Source organism: Capra hircus, chromosome 22 (genome assembly GCF_001704415.2).
Source record: "Capra hircus breed San Clemente chromosome 22, ASM170441v1, whole genome shotgun sequence".
In the NCBI taxonomy this organism is placed as follows: Eukaryota; Metazoa; Chordata; class Mammalia; order Artiodactyla; family Bovidae; genus Capra; species Capra hircus.
Genome location: NC_030829.1, coordinates 53,632,289 through 53,650,218, shown reverse-complemented (window position 1 = coordinate 53,650,218; position 17,930 = coordinate 53,632,289). Strand labels below are relative to the sequence as shown.

The window sequence follows — 17,930 nt, the reverse complement described above, 5'->3', positions numbered from 1 at the left end:
GCAGTGGCTTCTTTTGTTTCAGAGCAGGGTTCTGGGTACACGGCCTTCAGTAGCTGCGGCTTCTGGGCTTAGGTGTCCCGTAACACGTGGAGTCTTCCCCAGACCAGGGACCGAACCCGTGTCCCCTGCACTGGGAGGCAGGTCTTACCTATTGGACCACCAGGTCCAAACCCTATGGCTGGTTTTATTTGAAGAAGACCCCATGCAGCTTGCTTGCTGTGGTAGCCCCACATTTGGCTTTTACTGGAATTAGCATCCTTCACCATGCCTTCCATACAGGGTCATTTCTGAGGGTGCTCTCCTCCTCTGGGCTGTTCATGTCATGCTGGCCTTTCTCTGATTTTCTCTGATCTTTGCGGCATCCCAGGTGAGATGTCAAACGGATAGTGTTTTCATGGAGAAATCTTAGCCACTTTGGAATCGGCTACAGAAAGTGAGATAAACAGTTGCTTTCCCCCCATGTTCTTCCCAGCTTAATCAGTTCCTAAGACGAGGGTTGGGGCCCCATTGTTAGTTCTGAGATAGCAGAACAGGGAGCGGGTTTTATCCACTCCATTCCTTGCTCAGGCATGGCTCTCTGAGCTTGTCCTTAGTGGGGACAGGTCTTCCTTCCTGGCCTCCTCAGGTTGTGAGGTTTATGAATACAGCGTTCTTATTCTGTCTAGGGATCAAATTGTCCAGCACGGACATCGGCCCTGTCAGATTTCTTTCATATGTTGGTCAGAGAGAATCATTATATCCCATTCTTTTCATTGCAAGAGTTAAATCCCTCTCTAAGCTGAGCCATTAATTCTATTCTGGCAAAGGGAATTGCTAGTTGTATTTTTTTTTCTTAAGCTGAGCACCGAAGAATTGATGCTTTTGAACTGTGGTGTTGGAGAAGACTCTTGAGAGTCCCTTGGACTGCAAGGAGATCCAACCAGTCCATTCTAAAGAACAGTCCTGGGTGTCATTGGAAGGACTGATGCTAAAGCTGAAACTCCAATACTTTGACCACCTAATGCGAAGAGTTGACTCATTGGAAAAGACTCTGATGCTGAGAGGGATTGGGGGCAGGAGGAGAAGGGGACGACAGAGGATGAGATGGCTGGATGGCATCACCAACTCGATGGATGTGAGTTTGGGTGAACTCTGGGAGTTGGTGATGGATAGGGAGGCCTGGCGTGCTGTGATTCATGGGGTTGCAAAGAGTCGGACATGACTGAGCGACTGAACTGAACTGAACTGAACCAATTTTTTTATTGAGAAACAACCCAGAGGGCGCACGCCTTATGTGCACAGCTGAATGAATGTGTGTGTGTCTGTGTGCTTACTCGCTCATTTGTGTCTTTGCAACCCCATGGACTGTAGCCCACCAGGCTCCTCTGTCCACGGGCTTTCCCAGGCAAGAATACTGGAGTCGGGTGCCGTTTCTCTCTCCAGGGGATCTTCCCCACCCAGGGATCTAATAACCCCCGTCTCCTGCATCTTCTGCGCTGTCAGGCCGGTTCTTTACCACTATACCCATGTGTCAACACCACACAGATCAAGATCTAGAACATTCCCCATGTCCAGAAGGATCCTCTCCCGTGAAGACACCCACCGTTCTGACCCCTGTGGCCCAGACTTGTTTCACTGGTCCTGGAACTCCATACTGTGGAATCTTACAGTACAGACTCCTCTGATCTGCCTTTTCTCACTTAGAAAATGTTTTGGGGATTCATCCATGTTGTTCCGCGTGTTGTAAGTTCATTTCTTCTCATCGCTAAGTAGAATTTCACTGTGTGGATAGAGCACCGTTTATTTATCTATTCCCCTGCAGATGGGGATGTGGGTGTTTCCAGTTCGGGGCCATTTATGCCTGAGCTGCCATGAACGCTCGTGGGCATGTCTCTGATGGACATAAGCTGGTTTTATGCTGACATGTAGAAAACAGAACCAGAGCGGAGGAGAGCCCGCTGCACTCCGGGCTCTGACGCAGCACAGCACAGCGTGGCCCCGTGAGCAGTGTCCCCGTAAGCGGCTGAGGCCTCCCTGGGAACACGGCCCTCCAGCCACCCCCCCTGGAGGAGGCAGGTGGAGCCTGCCCCAGTCCCACCTTCCCCAGGTCCCTGCCCGACTCCACAGGGCTCCTTTTCTCTAGCAGATTTTGCCCTTGACTTCAGAGCCCTTCCGACAAACCTACCATACATGAGGCCAACGGTGTCCAAACTTATGACGTGCCTGTGCCCTGTTCTTATCTGTCAATACACCAAGCGTTCTCTGGGTCTCAGGGTGTTTCATTTACCTATAGCTGTGTGTGCGCTGTGTTGCTAAGTTATGTCTGACTCTCTGCCACCCCGTGGGCTGTAGGCCGCCAGGTTCCTCTGTCCATGGGATTTTCCAGGCTAGGATGCTGGAGTGGGTAGCCATTTCCAACTGCAGGGGATCTTCCCACCCAGGGGATCGAACCCACATCCCCTGCATTGGCAGGTAGATTCTTTACCACCGAGCCTCCTGGGAAGCCCTTAGCTATTGCTGCATGATCATTATTGATCATGATTCCATGGGTGAGGAATTAGGTCAGAGCTCAACAGGGCAGTTTTTCTGCTCCATGTGGCAATGAATGGGGTCACTTACTCAGCTGTGTTCAGCTGGTACACAAGGTGACCTCTCACCCTCCAGGCTTCTCTCCCTGTGGCCACTAATCTTACCCAGTAGTCTAGCCTGGACTTCCTTTCAACAAGAGAGAGGAAGTGGAAGCTACCAGTTTTCTTTCATCATTGACTTAAAAAAATCTCAGAATAAATAAATTAAAAAAAAAACTCAGAATATCATTTCTTTCTCATTCTTTTTTTTTTGGCTATGCTGAGGGACACATGGGATCTTAGTTCCTTGACCAGGGATCAAACTCGTGCCCCCGGAATTGATAGCTTGGAGTCTTAACCACTGAACTGCCAGGGAAGTCCGCCTTCCTCATTCTGTTGATCAAAGAAAGTCACAAAGCCACTGCCGGCTGAAAGGCATAAGGAGCAGCCTGTGCGTACAGGAAGGGAAGGGACTGAGTTTGGAGACCTTCTCTACCTCGTGGGATAAAGCCAAGTCACCCCTGGATTCTTACAGGTCTGCTCTCAGACCTGAAAGCTTCCAGCCAATGTCTGTCTGATAGTGACACTTAGTTTTGACAACAGAACTCATAACTGCCACTAAGAATCACAACAATATAGAGAAAGATTCCTTCAGTTACACTTCAGTTGTCCAGCTCGTGATGTAAATTGTCTGTCTCTGCTTTATCTTTGTTCATTGAGGGAAATACTCTGGGCTTGGAGGTTGGAAATGGGCATTTTCCACCTGAAAAAAAAAATTATTATAGCTGGTCAGAGTGCAGCAAAGTGGTATCATTACCCTACCGTACTTCTGGCACTGCTGCTAAGTCGCTTCAGTCGTGTCCGACTCTGTGCGACCCCACAGACGGCAGCCCACCAGGCTCCCCCGTCCCTGGGATTCTCCAGGCAAGAGCACTGGAGTGGGTTGCCATTTCCTTCTCCAATGCATGAAAGTGAAAAGTGAAAGTGAAGGTGCTCAGTCATGTCCGACTCTTAGCGACCCCATGGACTGCAGCCTACCAGGCTTCTCCATCCATGGGATTTTCCAGGCAAGAGTATTGGAGTAGGGTGCCATTGCCTTCTGGCACAGTGTGGGTTAAATTAATTTAAGGGTCTGTTTCTGCCACAACAGCGTTAGTCTGGGACAAAATGCGTTCCAAGGTCCAGATTGCCAAGGAGTCTTTGAAGCCTGACTGCTTGTTCTTCCTACTTTGGCAGTTTAAGGAGCCTGGGAGGCTAATGAAATCCCAGAGGGAATGAGGAAGCTTGAAAGCTGAGCTTTTCGAGGAGAGCTGGACTAGCACTATGTCCTCCTGGTGCCCCTTGGACTGCAAGCTGCGAGGCCTGGCGTTGGCCTCTGCAGCCAGCGTCGGGCACTGGAAGGAGCCAGGACGCAGCACAGCTTTCCCACGGAACTCATGACCCTCTGCCGAGGTTCTGTTTAGTTCCAAGTCCCCTTCTTCTGCCTGGTGGGAGGCTTTCTGTGTGGTCCTACTTGGGACTGCGCATGACTACTTTGTAGGTTCCTCGCCAGCGGGCATTTTGGTTCCAGCTCGCGGGCGCTGATTCCGTGGTTGTGTTGGAGTGTCATGGTGCAGGTAATCCCAGAGACGAATCTGCTGCTGAATTATTGGAGGTGCTTGAAGCTGCAAATCACAGAAACTCAGCTCAAGTTTGAGAAGCTGGTGGTTACCAAACTTTCACCTGTGTCAGAACCACTATATTAAAACACCCATTGCTGGGGCAGGGCCCAAGAAAGTGCATTTTAATTAAGTTCCCAAAAGATGCTGATGTTGCAGGTCCAGAGCAAAACTTTGAGAACCACTGAACTTAATAGGAAAAATGTTTTATCTCACGTAAGAGGCTGGGGGCCGGGTGGGTAGGCAGTTTGGTGGAGAGTTAATTTGGTGACTCACCTCCATCACTGAGGATGTTCATTTCTCTCCCACCTTCCGCGTCTAGGCTCTGTCCTGGTTTCAGGATGGACTCTTAACAGTTCCAGGTATCAACCACATCCAGATCAAATGATGCTTAGAGGAAGAAGGTGCCTGGGGCTTTCTCCTGGCTGTATTTAAAAGCAGCAGTAACAGAGAGGCTTTACTTATACTTAGTCTTCTCTGGTGGTTCAGATGGTAAAGCATCTGCCTGCAATGCGGGAGACCTGGGTTCGATCCCTGGGTCAGGAAGATCCCCTGGAGAAGGAAATGGCAACCCACTCCAGTGTTCTTGCCTGGAGAATCCCATGGACAGAGGAGCCTAGTAGGCTACAGTCCATGGGGTCGCAAAGAGTCGGACACGACTTCACTTTCACTTTACTTACACTTGGATTTGAGATAAGAGTCACGGCTTCTGGATTATAACGGCTGCAGAGACTAAGCTGCTTAGAAGGGACACCCGGGAAGGAGAAGTTAAGAGGTTTTTTTCTGAGCTCTGCTGTTTCCTTATAGAGTTAACTTTCGAGTTTCCGTGTATTTGCTGCTTTCCAAATCTGGGGTGGGTCTTTTCATGGCCTTGCTTTGCATCATTTCGTACAGAGAATCATGATTTTTGATAGAGAACCCTCCCTCCTGGAGATTTATAAGTGCTGGCGAAGGATCCTGTTTGGTTTTTTCCTGTTTATGCCTGTAACTCGGTTAGCCTTTCCTGCCTCATCATCTTTTTTTTTTTTTTTTTAAGAATTGTTTTGATGTGGACCATTTTTAAGTCTTTATGCAATTTGTTGCAATATGGCTTCCATTTTATGTTTTGTGTTTTGGTTTTCTGGCCTGAAGGCATGTGGGATCCTAGCTCCCCAGCCAGGGATTGAACCCACACCCCTTGCATTGGAAAGTGAAGTCTTAACCACTGGACTGCCAGGGAAGTCTGTCATTATCTTTCGATTCGGTCCAAGTGAAACTGGGATGAGAGTGTTGTTCAGCTGCTAAGTCGTATCCTACTCTTTTCAACCCCATGGACTGCAGCACACCAGCCTCCTCTGTCCTCCTCTGTCTCCTGGTGTTTGCTTAAATTTATGTCCATTGAATCGGGGATGCTATCTAACCATCTCGTCCTTTGCCACCACCTTCTCCTTTTGCCTTCTATCTTTCCCAGCATCAGGGTCTTTTCCAGTGAGTCAGTGCTTCCCATCAGGTGGCCAAAGTATTGGAGCTTCGGCTTCAGCATCAGTCCTTCTAATGAGTATTCAGGGTTGATTTCCTTTAGGATGGACTGGTTTGAGGGTGACAGTTTCCCATATGGTCCCTTGGTCTGATGTGTCTCTCCCTTCCTTCCCTATCATCCCTGCTGAGTCCTGGCCTCTTGCTTTTGCACCCCCAGATCCTGCAGGCCCTGGGGAAGTCCTACCACCCCGGCTGCTTCCGCTGTGTCATCTGTAATGAGTGTTTGGACGGGGTGCCCTTCACCGTGGACTCAGAGAACAAGATCTACTGTGTCCGGGATTACCACAAGTAAGGAGGGACGGCGTGGGAAGAGCCGCTCGTGCCAGCCACGCTGGCTGCAGCCCTGCAGAGTGCAGGGTGGGGAACCCGAGGAGGCGTGTCTGCAGGCTGTTTGCACCGCTGTCCACAGTGCAGCCAGCGTGCAGTGGTTTGGAGGGGTGCAGACCGGGTCTCTGGATCAGTGGATGCTGATGCGGACAGGAACTGGTTAAAGAGTTATGTTTATAGGGAAAACAGGGCCAAAAAAACCTATAATTGGATTCCTGGCTAGGCCGCTAGAGGAGTCTGCCAAGCTCTGTGGCTCCAGCCTTACCAGACTTCAACAGGCACTGATTCAGGGCTGGCCTCCACAGCCCCAGTTTGCCTGAGGCTTCACCAGGCACCGTGAGGGGGCTAAACAGACAGTTCAGTCTCCACCCCCAGTGGAGTGAGGGGGCCACATGCGCTTATTACCACTGGGGAACAAGCCCAAAGCAATAGTCCCAAGAGTGTGACAGGCCCGTCTTCATAAAGGGGTTCATGTGACGGGTGACGGGCGGGAGGTGGGGAGAGCCAGCTGCCCTCTGCTTCTCCCCACAGGGTATTGGCCCCCAAGTGTGCAGCCTGCGGCCTTCCCATCCTTCCTCCTGAGGTAAGATGCTTTCTCAGCTCTGCTCCTGGCGTTTTCCAAGGCATATCTCCCTGGGTCATTTACAAGATCTGCGTCTCGTTCTTATGCTATGCTGTGCTTCGTCGCGTCCAACTCTTCGAAACCCCATGGGCTGTATCCCGCCAGGCTCCTCTGCCCATGGGGTTTCTCCAGGCCAGAATACTGGATTGGGTTGCCATGCCCTTCCCCAGGGGATCTTTCCAACCCAGGGATCGAACCCAGATCTCCGGCATTGCAGGCAGGTTCTTTACCGCTTGAGCCGCCAGGGAAGCTGATGTGGGTCCACCAAGAATGCTGGAGCGGGTAGCCTGTCTCTTCTCCATGGGAACTTCCTGACCCAGGAATCGAGCCAGGGTCTCCCGCATTGCAGGTGGTTTCTTTCTCAGCTGAGCTACCCGGGAAGCCCTGTTCTTACACCTGTTTAAAAATTCTTCTAAAATCTCAGCTCTGAGACAGTGGTGTCCACACCGAGAAGCCTCTTTCTCATTAGCTGCCTTCCCGAGCCTGGTGCCCTTCTTATACCCTACCTGTCCCTATAATTGGGTCAATTGCTTTAAAAAAATTTTTATCCTTTTTTTTTGCCGTACCACACAGCATGTGAGATCTTCGTTCCCCAACCAGGGATCGAACCCATGTCCCCTGCAGTGGACGTGTGGGGAAGTCCCTGCAAAGTATTCTTTGACTCGATACTAGCTCCCAGGTTAGACGGTGAGAGATGAACAAAACCACATAGGTGGTCTTTTCACTGTTGACTCCAGCATTCCAGATGGTAGACCTACATCCCTCTCACTTCCCCTCATCGCCTAATTGTGTCCTTTTTCCTGCCGCCGTTAGTATCCACGGCTGATTCCTGCTCTTCTCCTAAGGCCACTCCCCCAGCCCCCGGCAGCAGAGCCCGATGGCCCCAGCTAGCCTCAGGCTCTTGCTCTCTTTCGGTCTAGGGTTCAGATGAGACCATCCGCGTCGTATCCATGGACAGAGACTACCACGTGGAGTGTTACCACTGTGAGGTAGGCAGCCCCTTCCTGCCCTAGAAGGCCCTCAGAATGCATCGTAGAAGTCTGAGAAGGAAGCATCCTGGGTTGACGAGGGCAAGATGCGGGCCAGGAACTGTGTCCCAGAGCTGATGGAAGAAGCGGGGTAAAGCCTGATTTGGTGGTAGTGGGGGGCGGAGGTTGCAAAAGATGCAGATGTTTGGGTATAACAGTCTTTTTACTATTTTCTCCACCTTTGTAACCACTGAGTCCTGAAGCTGCAGAGTTGAGGGAGAGGGTGGTGGGAAGTGTGGGTTTCAGATCCTTTTGGGGGGCCAGATTGTCAGGCAGGTGTGTCATTTGGGGGAAGACTCCCTTCCTTCAGCTTGTGGGCTGTTCCGTCTGCCAGGAGCCCCTTTCTTCAACTGAGCCCTGAAAATCATGAAGAAGCCCTCCCCACCCTGCTGCCATCCCACACGTGGAAACAGGCATGTCCCTGGTTGGTGTGAGGCCAGGCGAACCCAGTTGGTCCCTTCTCTGCTGCCACTCCCCAGGCTGAAGGAGTCACCGGTGCCCTGTCACTGTCAGGGGAGCCGGGGGTTGTGAAGGACTCAAATGATGAAAGTGCCCATGGAGTTTCAGCCAGAATTAAGTGGACTCACCCACAGAAGGGGTGATTTATTTTGTGATGCTGTGGGTAGGGAGAACACCAAGTGTGGGGGTCATACAGCTTGACTCCGCTGCCAGCAATGAAGAAATAGGTGGGAGTCACTGTCAGTGGTACCCCAGGTGCTGGAGAAAAACGTTGAGATACTGGCTGGACTGTGCCTTTATTCAAGTCTCAAAGAGTCGGACACAACTGAGCGACTGAACTGAACTGATACATCCAACGTGTGACTGATGGAAGCGCAGTCTAGATAAAGGATTCTTCCTGAGCTATTATGTATCCTTTTCCCGTCCTAAGTTTTGGAAATCTGGTGCGTGTTGGCACTACCATGACATCTCATTTCCGAGCAGCACCGTTGCAACTGCTGGGGAGCTTCCTGCAGCCAGTGGTTCAGGTGTTGAGCAGCACACTGCAGGCCCTCCCTGGGCAGGCTGGAGCTGCGTCTCTGCGCTGGCGTTTTCTGCCCAGAGTGAGGCAGCGCCCTCTGCTGGTGTCGGGGTCTGTGTGTCGCCTTCCTGTCACTCCTGCAATCTGTGAAGTGAAGTCGCTCAGTCGTGTCCGACTCTTTGCGACCCCATGGACTGTAGCCCTCCAGGCTCCTCTGTCCATGGGATTTTCCAGGCAGTATACTGGAGTGGATTGCCATTTCCTTCTCCAGGGGATCTTCCCAACCCAGGGATTGAACCCGGGTCTCTCACACTGTAGACAGACACTTTACCATCTGAGCCACCAGGGAAGTCCTGTTTATTTATTTTAATTATGAAAGTATGACAAGACATTTGCAGGAGACATGGAAAATATAGATCAAAGTTACATATAGTTCCACTATATATTACAACTTTTAAGTAGATAAATCAAGAATTTTTAGTTGGAATTTCAGTATCAAACGCTCAAAAATTAACAATGAATAGACAGAAAAGTAGAAAAATAGAGTAGATCTGAAAAGCACTATGACCCAATTCAACATAAGGTTTATACAATTTTCACACAACAGCAGGATTCAAATTCAAGTTCCCACAGACTATAAACCAGGAGACACTGGAACACATCCAGGGTCGTAAGATAAGGTGCCAGACTTTCACGGCCCAAAGGTACTGAAATCAGAAGCCATACAGGACCTCTCACAGTCTGCTTTTTGTTTTTCCACCACTGCGTGTTTTTGCCTCACTCCAGGACTGCGGCCTGGAGCTCAATGATGAAGACGGTCACCGATGCTACCCCCTGGAGGACCACCTGTTCTGCCACTCCTGCCACGTCAAGAGGCTGGAGAAGGGCCCCTCGCCCACAGCCCTTCGCCAGCACCACTTCTAGCTAGAGCCTCCTGCAGACCTCACGGCCAGACGAGGAGCCGGGGCTGCACCCTGAGAAGTCCGCCAGTTCATTCCAGTCACACCCGGGGTGGGATTGGGGCTGGGGGAGGCAGGGGATTTCTTGAGTGCGTGCAGGGGGCTCCTTTCCTTTAACCAGGGAGGGGATCCCTGCCGGGCTGGGGCTGTGTATTTTCCAAGTGCCTTTCTCTGCTGCCGCACCCTCATCAGCCAACTCAGGAAGACGCCTCAGCAAGCGCGTGGCATGTGACAGATCTCATTAAGGTGACTGAATGAACCCTCCTGTCCTTCTGGGAGGAGCTCATGCTTCAGAGGGAAAGACTTGTACTCAGCGTATGCTCTGAAGAGAGTTCAGCTGCCAGTGTGTTCAGCCCTTTCCCTCCACTTTGGGAAATACCTGCACCCAAACACCGCCTCCCAAACACACACACACAGACACACACCCCCTCCCAAACACACAGACACCCCCCCAACACACACAGACATACAACCCCCCCCATACACACACAACACCTCCCAAACACACAGACACACCCCCCTCCGAAACACACATAGACACACACCCCCTCCCAAACACAAACACACCCCTCCAAACACACACACACCCCCAAACACACACACATAACCCTCCTCCCCACAAACACCCCCTCCCCCAACAAACACCCCCTCCCAACCACACACACACACCCCTCCCCCCCACAAACACCCCTACACACACACACACACACCCCTCCCCCCCACAAACACCCCTACACACACACACCCCTCCCCCCCACAAACACCCCTACACACACACACACCCCTCCCCCCACAAACACCCCTACACACACACACCCCTCCCCCCACAAACACCCCTACACACACACACACACACACACACACACACACACACACACACACACACACACACACACACACACACACACACACACACACCACACACACACACACACACACACACACACACACACACACACACACACACACACACACACACACACACACACACACACCCCCACACCCGTAATTTAAGACTTCCCTCCACTCCAGAGCTTCACTTCTGTAGAATGGCTGCAAATCTTAATTGCATCCTTGCAAAAGGGAAGTTCTCACATGTGCTCTGCATCTTAGGAGGCATTCACTTGGTTAAAACAGAAGCAAGATTTGAAATGAGACGGAATTTCCTCCTCGTACCCAGATAGCATTGTGGTGCCCCGTAGATCCTCATGCCTTTAAAGGCAGCCGGGGGCCCTGGCGGAGGTTGACCCTGTTCTGTGGAAGAAGTGGGCTTTGGGGTGAGAACGCAGCGCGGGCGCCAGGCCTCTTTTGCCCCCCTGTTTGCCCTTTTTCCCTCTGGAGCTCTCGAGAGTCGGGAACTTCAGAGTTGCTCTTGCAAAGGCAGGTCTCAGGATCTTCTGCGGGGATCCTCTTGTGTTTTGCTTATTCAACATGGGCTTTGGGAGAGGGTGTCCACATGTACTGAGACCTAGCCCCTTATAAACGAGGAGACTTTGTGTGTGTGAGATCTCAAAGCCAGCCTGGGAGAGAGAATCAGCATAAGTTATTATATTCAGTTCACAGGTTTCTCTCTTGCCTAGTTCTTGGTCCAGGCATTACATCTGAAGAAACCAGTATAAGGTACACTGCTTTTGTCTGTTTTTTTTTTTTTTTCTTCTTTTTCAAAAAGTTGTTTCCCTCTACTTTCAGTCTCCCACACACACACAAAAATACCTCACAGAAGAGAGCTTCAGGTTAAGGAAGGACTTGTCCATCACACTGGCTTAGCTGGTGTATGTTAGGAATCTCTGGCTTTGCCCAGGTCAGCCCAGTGGGTCAGTACACTGAAATTGTAACTAAAGGTCGGCTGGGAACAGATCTGATTGATACTGGGTGCGATTGCTGCATTCATTTCATCCTCCTGGTTCCCCCAAGGTGGCAGGATCTCAAGGCCAAAGCCTGCCCCGTGTGCCACACGCCCAAGGCCAGAGGTCAGTACCCTCTGGTATTTCAGTGAGAAAAAAGAGGAAGTAAAAGGTTGGCTGGCACTCACCCTCTCAGCCCACGGGGAGGAGCCCTGGGCCTTGCTGCAGGAAGGCGGGGGCCGTCTCACTGCTGCCAGCCCGGCCGGGAACACAGCGGCCGCCGTCTGCTCTCTGCCTCCTCACACCCAGAGTCAGGGACTTGGTGGCTGGGACCTCGGAGGGTGTCCGTGGACCCCAAAGGCACAAGGGACTCATAGGCTATTCACTGGCCCTGCTCTACTTCTAAGCCATGTTTTGGCTCATTCGGTGGCAGTTGCCTGTGAGCAGCACAGAATTGGCACCGTGGCTTGTCTTTTCCATTTCTGTTGGATACTTTGGCCAGATGTCACTTCAGTCCAGGCTGTGACGTTTGCTTCCATTGGTTCCTTTTCACAGGCCGAGCCTCTTAAAATCCTGTGAGTATAGGGGGGCTGGGGAAGTGAACCCTGGGCTCACCCCTCCCTTCCCAGTATATCATCCAGCTCAGCCTCGGTGAGGCTGGTGGACAGATGGAGCCAGTCAGTGTGTCTTAACCGTTCTCGGCCAACCTAGGTTGACTTCTGGCCTTGGTGACACGCCTTTCCACTTTCAAGTCAAGCAGAGGCAAGAAAACTGCCTTAGAGCCACGTCAGAAGCAGAGGATTGGTTTGCAAATTGGGTAACAGTTGACCTTTGAACAACACAGGTTTGAACTGCCTGTGTCCACTGATATGTGGCTATTTTTCAGTAGTCAAATACTGCAGTTGGTACTCCACAATCTGTGGTTGGTTGAATCCACAGTGCAGAGGGACCATGGTTACAGATGGCTGACTGTAAGTTATATGAGGATTAACCCTAGGGCTTCTCGAAGATCAACTATAGTTTAAAAACCGGTGATTGATTTTTTAAATGAAATTTTTAAAGTGGCCTTGATTGAGGCAATTTCAGTATCTCAGCAAATATTTCATACAAATTGAAGAAGAACAATGACAGAATTTCTAGACATTCTAGAAATCTGAGCAGCAGCTTCTCTTATTATCAGGTTCTCCTGGAGAGGGTACTGGGTAGGAATCTTGTGCCAGTTCAGTCTCCTCCTCAGGCCCTTGCACAAAAGCCATGAATACATGCACACTTACGAGGCAGTTTAAACTTTCTATAAATTATTAACCAAATCAAGTGGTAACGGGTGGTTATTTAGAGGTGTGTAGAAAGAACATGGGCTTTCCCGGTGGCGCTCGTGGTGCAGCATCCGCCTGCCAAATGCAGGAGCCACAGGAGACCCGGGTTCCATCCCTGGGTCGGGAAGATCCCCTGGAGGAGGACATGGCAACCCACTCCAGCATTCTTACCTGGAGAATCCTATGGACAGAAGAGCCTGGTGGGCGACAGTCTGTAGTATTGCAGTGACACAACTGAAGCAACTTAGCGTGCACACACACAGAACACACAAGCGCTTCCTAGACCAGGATGAATGAGTTTGTTTTAAAAGGTGGAGCAAACAGCCCTATTTTGCGCTTGGACTTTAGATAAAACAAGAATTATGGCTGATTCCACACCCCAGAGCCAGCCTCCAACCTTCTCCCTTGCTTCACTTTCCCCCTTAGGTTTTTCTTGTCAATTTTTCCACCCCAGCTAGGATCCTTCAAAGACTGCCTGGGTGCCCTGAGCAAAGCCAGTTGGGCCTGTAGTATCAGGATTCTCTCTGCTGTTATCCTCCCATCCGTGGCTCCGTAGGAAGTGATTTGTTCATTTTTTATAAGGAAGGGCATTGAGTCCTGTTGGGTCATTGTCTGCATGTGGCGGCAGGACTGTGTCTCCGTGGTTATAGCGCTCGAGTGAAAACCGCTTTCAGCCCGAGTCCACTGAAGTTCTTCTGAGTCCTGGGCGGCCACTGATGTCATCAAGGAGTTCCGATCGCTTTCAGGTCCTGCCATTGGCTTGGTTCCCTGGGCTCGAGTCACCCACGATGAAAAAGAATAATGTTAGAATTTGAGAGAATGATCTGGAATTCACACTTCTTTGCAGGCCATGTTTGTGTGCCGTTTTCCTACAAGTGTGGGAGTTTATGAGGGCTATGATGGCTGCTGGTGCTCTTGCAAAGAATGTGTGCGAGACTTGACCCCAAACTGCTGCTGTCTGCTGCACCTATTCAAACTGTCGGCCAGGAAACCACGTGCTTTGTCTTCTCCTTTGTGCCAGGAATGAGTCCTGATTTCCCAGTTACTATCTGAAGTACTAACAGCTTTTAAAAGCTATAGGAAAAAGATGAGGAAGATGTGTCAGCTGTCATTTGCTCTGAGCCAGAACTGGACAGATGTGGGAAATTTCCATCGGGCGGATGAAGAGTTCACTTGGCAGAGAAATCACTGTCCCCTCCCTGTGTCTCTTTTTTTACTTTGATTCAAAATATTGTTACTGTAAAATTTATTCATAATTTTACTGTTACTATAAAATTATTCAGAATATTGTTACTATAAAATTATTCAAGATTATGATAAAATTATTCAAAATGTTTACTGTTACGGTAAAACTATTCAAAATCTCATGATAAAACTGCCTTAATTTGTAGACTATTAAAGTGATCTCCACCATAATGATGTGTCTTGGATCTTCTTTTCTGTGTGCGGAGTAATAAGTAGATGGTGCTTTTTGGTAACAGGATTTGGTCTTTCAGAGCTCTGGATTTTTTTTTCTTTGGCATTATGGTTTATCACAGGATAGTGAATCCCAGAGGTGAGTGACCCTGTAGATTTAAGGCAGCCATGTGCAGGGAGGTAGGTCTTGGCAAGAGGAAGGGGCAAGCAACGAGAGCGGCTATTCTGACTTTTCAGACGTAGGCTACTGTTTTTCTGCAGCTGAGGCTACAAGGGATGAAGATGGAGCTGGGGAAGACGTCTGGGCTGGGGTGTGCCCAGGACTAGAGATGAGGTCTCCTGGATGCTCTAGCATGGAAGAAGGGGAGAGGAGCACATGTGATGGCCATCCATGACCAGAGAGGGAATGACCCTGAGTCTCTTCCTGTGGCCAACCCTCTGGTGCACAGGAAGCCCTTGGGCAGAGCACCTTTGGGATCAAAAGCCTGGATTCAAGATCTAATTCAGGCTCCACCACCTAATTGCTCAATGAATGTAATCAAATTTTGTTCCCTCATCTGTAAAAATGGCTACAACAACGGAACTTAACTTATAGGACTATTGTGAAATTGACTGAATTAGTGCAAGTAAGGGCTTTCCTGGGTGGCTCAGTGGTAAGGAACCTGCCTGCCAGGTTCGATCCCTGGGTCAGGAAGATCCCCCAGAGGAGGAAATGGCTACCCACTCCAGTATTCTTGCCTGGAATATTCCATGGACAGAGGAGCCTGGTGGGCTACATTCCAGGGGGTCACAAAGAGTCAAACACGACTGAGCACAGCACACATACATACACACAGTTCAAGTAGCAGACAGAGCTCTTGAAAGAAAGTGAAAGTAGCCTTCCAGTCTCCTCTGTCCGTGGAATTCTCCAGGCAAGAATATTGGAGTGGGTAGCTGTTCCTTCTCCAGGGGATCTTCCCAACCGAGGGACTGAACCCAGATCTCTCGAATTGCAGGCGAATTCTTCACCGTCTGAGCTACCAGGGAAGCCACTGCTGCTCAAGTTACAGGTTTGAAGACTTACTAGATCTTTCCATGGGGACAATCAACAAAATAAATTACAAATGGATCAAAGTACATGGGAAAAAGCAATACAAACAAAACAATTTGAAAAGAAAAACTCATAAGGTAATTATTGAGTATATAAAAGTGAAAATTACTGGAGGTTCAAAAATATAAGGAAAAGGAAATGTAAAAAAACTAAAAACGTTGCAATGTGTTTGACAGCTAAAGAATTAAAGTCCTTAATATATTTAAAAGTTCAAAAATCTATTAAGAAAATTAGTACCTATATCAAGATAAAATATATACATCAAGTAATAAATATAAGCAAAAGGAAGTTCCAGTTGTCAATTATGAAAATTGCAAAAAATAATGAAATTTATAATACTCATTAGCATTCAAGGAAACTGATGCTGTTGATGGAAATGTGTATCTAGTTTTTTGGCATGCAATGTGAAAATATGTACCAAATTATTAAAAACATCCATGAAATGGACCTTAAAAATGTCTGTCTGATCGTTCAACATCTAAAAATTTTTAATACATATCAGAAATAATTCAACACAGCATTATTTTTTTAAGTATTAAACTGATGATTCAAATTCCCAACAAAGAGGTTAATATTTGAAATATATAGTTTTTTCACGGGCTATCTTCAAGGAATATTTAATGACCATAAATCTCAGACGAAAGCTAAGGGAACAAAATGAGAACACAAAGACATTTGTCAGTCTCTAATTTGGAAAAAATACTTGAGGTTTGACAGAAAACAACAAAATTCTGTAAAGCAATTATCCTTCAATTGAAGATTTGGAAAAAATATGTGTATAGGTTTATTTATATTAAAAAGTATGGAAGAAGTCCATAAGAAAAAATTATGACGCTGATTGTAATGAGGAATTGTGACGTTAATAGTAATGATCTCGTGATGGGAATTTGGATTTTTTTTTAATTCCCAGTACTTTTTTGTATTTTACAAATGTCTTGTAATTTCTTCAGGAGGAAAAAACGTAATGGAGAGTTTAACTGATCGATTGAATGATTAGTGAATAGACGGTGTCAGATGTTACGTTTCAGGTTTCACTCTCCTTTCCAACACAGACCTACGGTCCTTCTTAGGTCTTCCACTCAGGCACGAATAAAAGGAGCTGTAATATATTAGATTCTTTGGGGTCTTGGTAATGTAAAAACACCCTCTGAAAGAACAGAGCTGCAGACCCCGAGCACTTTGCGGACCCCCAGTCCGCGCACAGTCGCACTGCAGCGTTCCCGCCTCCGCTGCAGTTTAGAGCTCGCCGGATCCCGGGAAACGGACTGCGCGGCTCTTCGCGACGCCGCGGGGGTTTCTGCTCCACTGGAAATAGGGCCAGAACCCCTGCCTTAAGTGCGCAGTTGTGGCATCCGCTAGCTAACCTCCGACCACAGCACACTCCCAACCCCCAACTACCACCATCCTAGTTGTGTTTTCTTAAATGTACCCCGTTTACAGAGTCTCCTCTTGCGCATCATTAATTAGGGCACTTTGCAATTTACAAACCACCTGAGACAACTCCGGGTTCCAAACCCAGCTCAACAGATGACATTTCGGACAGGCTTAAGGAAATCAACCCCGAATATCCACTGGAAGGACTGATGGTGGAGTTGCAATACTCTGGCCACCTGATGCGAATAGCCGCCTCAATGGAAAAGACTCTGATGTTGGGAAAGACTGAAGGCAAAAGGACAAGGGGGCAGTGATGAGATAGCATCACTGACTCGATGGAGATAAATTTGAACAAACTCCAGGAGATAGCGGAGGACAAGGGAGACCGGCCTGCTACAGTCCATAGGGTCGTCAAGAGTCGGACAAGATTTAGCGAATGAACAGCAACACAACAAGCCTTAAGATTCGAGACATTTACCCTTCTCACCAGAGTCCTTGCTACGGACACCCTGTTAACATCAAGCCCAGACACGACAAAAAGTACACCTCGAGCCAGCCAGGAGTCGAACCTAGAATCTTCTGATCCGTAGTCAGACGCGTTATCCATTGCGCCACTGGCCCTGTACAAATTAGACCTGCATTGGAGGGCAGATCACGCCTTACGCACCTAACGACAGGCTATACGACACTAGCGCGGCATTTCCGCCGCTGCGCCGGGCGCTGCGTGGCTCGGGTCTGCAAGCTCCCAAGGCTCCGCCTCTCCCCAGCCCACGCGCTCAGCCAATCCTCAGCCGCTACGTCACCGCGCTCTTCCTCGCCCTCCCACGGCATCGCGTCGGAATGTGCGCCCGTGGCGCTCGGTGCCCGCGCACTAAGTTTGTCCGCCGCCGCGTCCCGTTTCCTCTCTCAGCCTGGCGGGGCGGGGCGGTGGGAAGAGGCTGGGACCTGCGGCCGCTGGAGGAGGGTGACCGGTATCGCCGGAGCCGAGGTGGCGGCGCGGGGCGGCGCGGTCGGAAACCGAGGAGGGAGGCTGTGGTGCAGGATGGCGGCCACGACCTACGAGCGGCTGAAGCTGTGAGTTCCGCGGGCCCGGGGCCGTTGCCCGAGGGGGCCTGCAGGGCAGCGGGGTGCGGTGGGGGGCAGGTGTCGGCCGCCGGCCGCGGGGAGGCTTCCTGAGTCCCCGCCCGGGGCGGCGGGCCGGGTGTGGGACCCCCGCGCGCTGCCCGCCTTCCTGGCCGGGCGCGGCCGCCCCT

General features: G+C 49.8%; 2 protein-coding genes and 1 non-coding gene across 3 annotated transcripts in view; 2 read left to right on the top strand and 1 right to left on the bottom strand.

The window, feature by feature from the left end:
- The window catches only part of LIMD1 (LIM domains containing 1), a 69,366-nt gene extending 59,257 nt beyond the window's left edge, over nt 1-10,109 (top strand). The window contains exons 5-8 of the mRNA XM_018038296.1: nt 5,880-6,010; nt 6,581-6,632; nt 7,592-7,660; nt 9,465-10,109. Of these exons, the coding sequence (XP_017893785.1) occupies nt 5,880-6,010; nt 6,581-6,632; nt 7,592-7,660; nt 9,465-9,602 (390 nt within the window). The 3' untranslated portion in view covers nt 9,603-10,109. The remainder of the gene's footprint in view (nt 1-5,879; nt 6,011-6,580; nt 6,633-7,591; nt 7,661-9,464) is intronic.
- On the bottom strand, nt 17,226-17,298 carry TRNAR-ACG. Its single transcript has one exon. It is a non-coding gene; the product is annotated as a tRNA-Arg (tRNA).
- SACM1L (SAC1 suppressor of actin mutations 1-like (yeast)) overlaps nt 17,521-17,930 on the top strand; it is a 53,499-nt gene continuing 53,089 nt past the window's right edge. The window contains exon 1 of the mRNA XM_018038269.1: nt 17,521-17,751. Within this exon, the coding sequence (XP_017893758.1) occupies nt 17,720-17,751 (32 nt within the window). The 5' untranslated portion in view covers nt 17,521-17,719. The remainder of the gene's footprint in view (nt 17,752-17,930) is intronic.